This window comes from Cajanus cajan, chromosome 1 (genome assembly GCF_000230855.2).
Source record: "Cajanus cajan strain Asha chromosome 1, NIPB_CcT2T_4, whole genome shotgun sequence".
Taxonomy (NCBI): domain Eukaryota; kingdom Viridiplantae; phylum Streptophyta; class Magnoliopsida; order Fabales; family Fabaceae; genus Cajanus; species Cajanus cajan.
The window spans coordinates 50,821,213-50,824,270 of record NC_138517.1 but is presented as its reverse complement, the minus strand read 5'-3'; the positions used below and the strand labels follow the sequence as shown (position 1 = coordinate 50,824,270).

At 50.7% G+C, this 3,058-nt stretch overlaps 1 protein-coding gene across 1 annotated transcript; it reads right to left on the bottom strand.

The window, feature by feature from the left end:
* Nucleotides 1-613: 613 nt before the first annotated feature.
* LOC145954816 (uncharacterized) lies at nucleotides 614-1,903 on the bottom strand. Its single transcript, XM_083069504.1, has 2 exons — nucleotides 1,219-1,903; nucleotides 614-1,125 (listed from the first exon to the last, which is right to left on the bottom strand). Exons 1-2 carry the CDS (start codon nucleotides 1,901-1,903, stop codon nucleotides 614-616), a joined length of 1,197 nt encoding a protein of 398 aa, XP_082925630.1.
* Nucleotides 1,904-3,058: the final 1,155 nt, after the last annotated feature.

Sequence of the window (3,058 nt, the reverse complement as noted above, 5' to 3'; positions counted from 1 at the left end):
AGAATAAAGCGTCTTATGGTAAAACGATGCAAAATTAAGAGAATATGAATAGAAAAGAATGAGTTATTTCATTGATATTACGTGTGCCTCGTTAAAAACCCTTTTAGCCAAAACCCATTCTATTTTTTGGGACAAAAGACTGAGGCGGGAAAAGAGTGCACAACTCATTCATACAAAGTTAGATGAAATAGAACTTGAGATGCGTGGCATTCCAAGTTCGTGGGATGGGTCTTCCACTGAGTTCTTCTAGTCGGTATGCCCCATTCTCCAAGTCTTCTACAACTCGGAATGGGCCACGCCAGGTGGGTGCAAGCTTTCCGTCTGATGTGTCTTTCTGCGCTTCGCCTAATAGTCGCCATACCAGGTCACCAACTCAGAAAAAGCGAGGTCGCACTCGCGTATTGTATCTTCTAGAAGCTCGGAGTTTACAGGCTTCTTCATGAATCTGAGCTTCGTCTTTGAGCTCGTCAATCAAGTCGAGGTCAACTACCATTTCTTGAGCATTTTGCTCGCTGTTGAAGGCCTGGCGTCGATCAGATGTTTCCTAGACCTCCACTAGGATCATGGCGTCGGTTCCATAAGTCAGCCTATAAGGCGTTTCCTGCATTGTCGACTAGAGGGTGCAATGGTATGCCCAGAGGATGCTGGGAAGTTCGTCAGCCCATTGCCCCTTGGCATTCCCTAGCTGCTTCTTGAGCTCTCGGAGTATCATCTTGTTTGCAGCTTCAGCTTGGCCATTAGTTTGCGGATGTTCCACCGAGGTCGGGAGGTGCTTGATTCTGAGTTCTCGAAGGAAGTTCTCGAAGCTCTGCGCAATGAATTGTCGGCCGTTATCAGTAATAAGGGAATGGGGGATTCCAAACCTGCATATGATGCTCTTCCAGGTGAACTTCCGTATGTTCTTAGTGGTGATCTTAGCAAGTGGACATGCCTCGATCCACTTGGTGAAGTAGTCGATTGCCACCAAGAGGAATTTGAGCTGACCCTTTGCTGGGGGGAATGGTCCTAGGATGTCCATTCCCCACTGGGCGAAAGGCCACGACGACATCATCTGGTGGAGAGTTTCGGGTGGCTGTCGATGCGTGTTGCCGAACTGTTGGCACTCCTTGCATCTTTGTACGTAGGCTTGGCAATCCGAGTTCAAAGTGGGCCAGTAGTATCCAGCTCGGAGCACCCTGGTCGCCATTGAGCGTGCCCCAGAATGTATGCCATATATACCTCGGTGGATCTCTTCGACGACATAGGCCGCTTGAGGTGCAGTCAAGCATTTGAGCAGTGGGGTGGAGATGCCACGCTTGAATAATTCATCGCCAACAATTACGAACTTAGTCGACCTGACCCTCATCTTCCGAGCTTCATCTTTATCCTCGGGTAAAGCTCCTTCCTTTAAGTAGTTCCAGATGCCTGTCATCCATCCCTGGTCTTCGCTGTTACTGGTGTTGACGACCTTGTCGTCTAGGCTGGGTGAATGCAAGGTTTCCCGGATGATGGTCCAATGTTGTCCAGGGCGTTTGGTGCTAGCGAGTTTTGATAGGAGGTCAGCCCTGGTGTTCTGTTCTCGTGGTACATGATGTATAGTGAACTCGTCGAAGGACGAGATCTGTTGTGATGCCACATGGAAATACTGTTGCATAAGAGTACCCTTGGCCTGGTATGTTCCACTGAGCTGCTCTACCATGAGTTTGGAGTCACTGTTGCAACTCACTCTCCGTGCTCCGAGGTCGTGGGCTAACCTTAGCCCTGCGAGAAGTGCTTCGTACTCTGCTTGGTTGTTCGTCACCTTGTCCATCAGCCGCTGGCGGGTGGCCCCTGCATTTTTGAGACCGAAGGGCATCACTCTGTAGCAGTAATTGGCATGATCGGTGATGAATGATGTGTGCACCTCGTCTGGTGGGTACATCATGATCTGTTTGTACCTGGAGTAAGCGTCAAGGAAACTGAGGAGGGCGTGCCCGGGTGCACCATCAACCAGCCTGTCGATGCTCGGAAAGGGGTACGAGTCCTTGGGGCATGCTTTATTCAGGTCGGTGTAGTCGACGCACATGCGCCACCTTCCCGAGCTCTTTTTTACCAATACCACGTTTTCCAGCCACGTGGTGTATCTGACCTCACGGATGAAGCCGGCGTTCAGTAACTTTCGCGTCTCGGTGACGATGGCCTCCCGCCTTTCGCCGCTGACCTTCTTCTTCCTCTAGGCCACTGGCCTTGCCTCCTTGTGGATTTCCAGCTTGTGACAGATGAAGTTAGCATCTATACCTGGCATGTCGGCACTGGACCATGCAAAGAGGTCGACATTCTTGGAGATTTCAGCTTCGAGCTGTTGTCATAACTCTGGGTTCAACTGCCTGCTGATTTTTGTGCACTGCCCAGGAAGCTTCCCGATTTGTAGGTCATCGAGCTCGTCGATGGGACTCGGTCGTTCATCATGGGAGTCGGACCTTAGGTCAAGGTCAGTGATGTCCACGTGGGTGATGTGAGTCACTGTGGGGGGATCGCTCTGGCAACGCTCGTCGGATGGAGAAATTTTCAGACTTTCGGCATAGCACTACCGAGCCGTCTTCTGGTTTGCCTTGACAGAGATGATCTTGCCATCATTCCCTGGGAACTTCATGGTGAGATGTGGGGTAGATACCACTGCTCCGAGTTAGTTTAGCGTCGGCCTTCCAATAATGATGTTGTAGGACGTGTTGGCTTCTACGAGGAGGTATCAGACCATAATCCTCCTTGTGGCGGGAGAGGTTCCGAAGGTTGTCAACAGATCCACATATCCTCGAGTGTGTACTCGCTCTCCTGCAAAACCGACTAGAGGCTTTGTGTGAGGTTGGATAAGAGAGTGAGGGATATCTAACCTGAGGAATGTCGGCCAATACAGGACGTTAGCCGAGCTCTCTTGGTCAATCAACGTCTTATGTACCTCCGAATTGGTGACCTCCAAGGCGATGACCATTGGATCATCCTGGTTGGGGCTGACGCCAACTTAGTCGTTGTCTGTGAAGGTGATCGGCGGCAAGCTTTGATGCGAGGCCGAGGTAGCAAAGTAGACATTGTTGATGTTGCG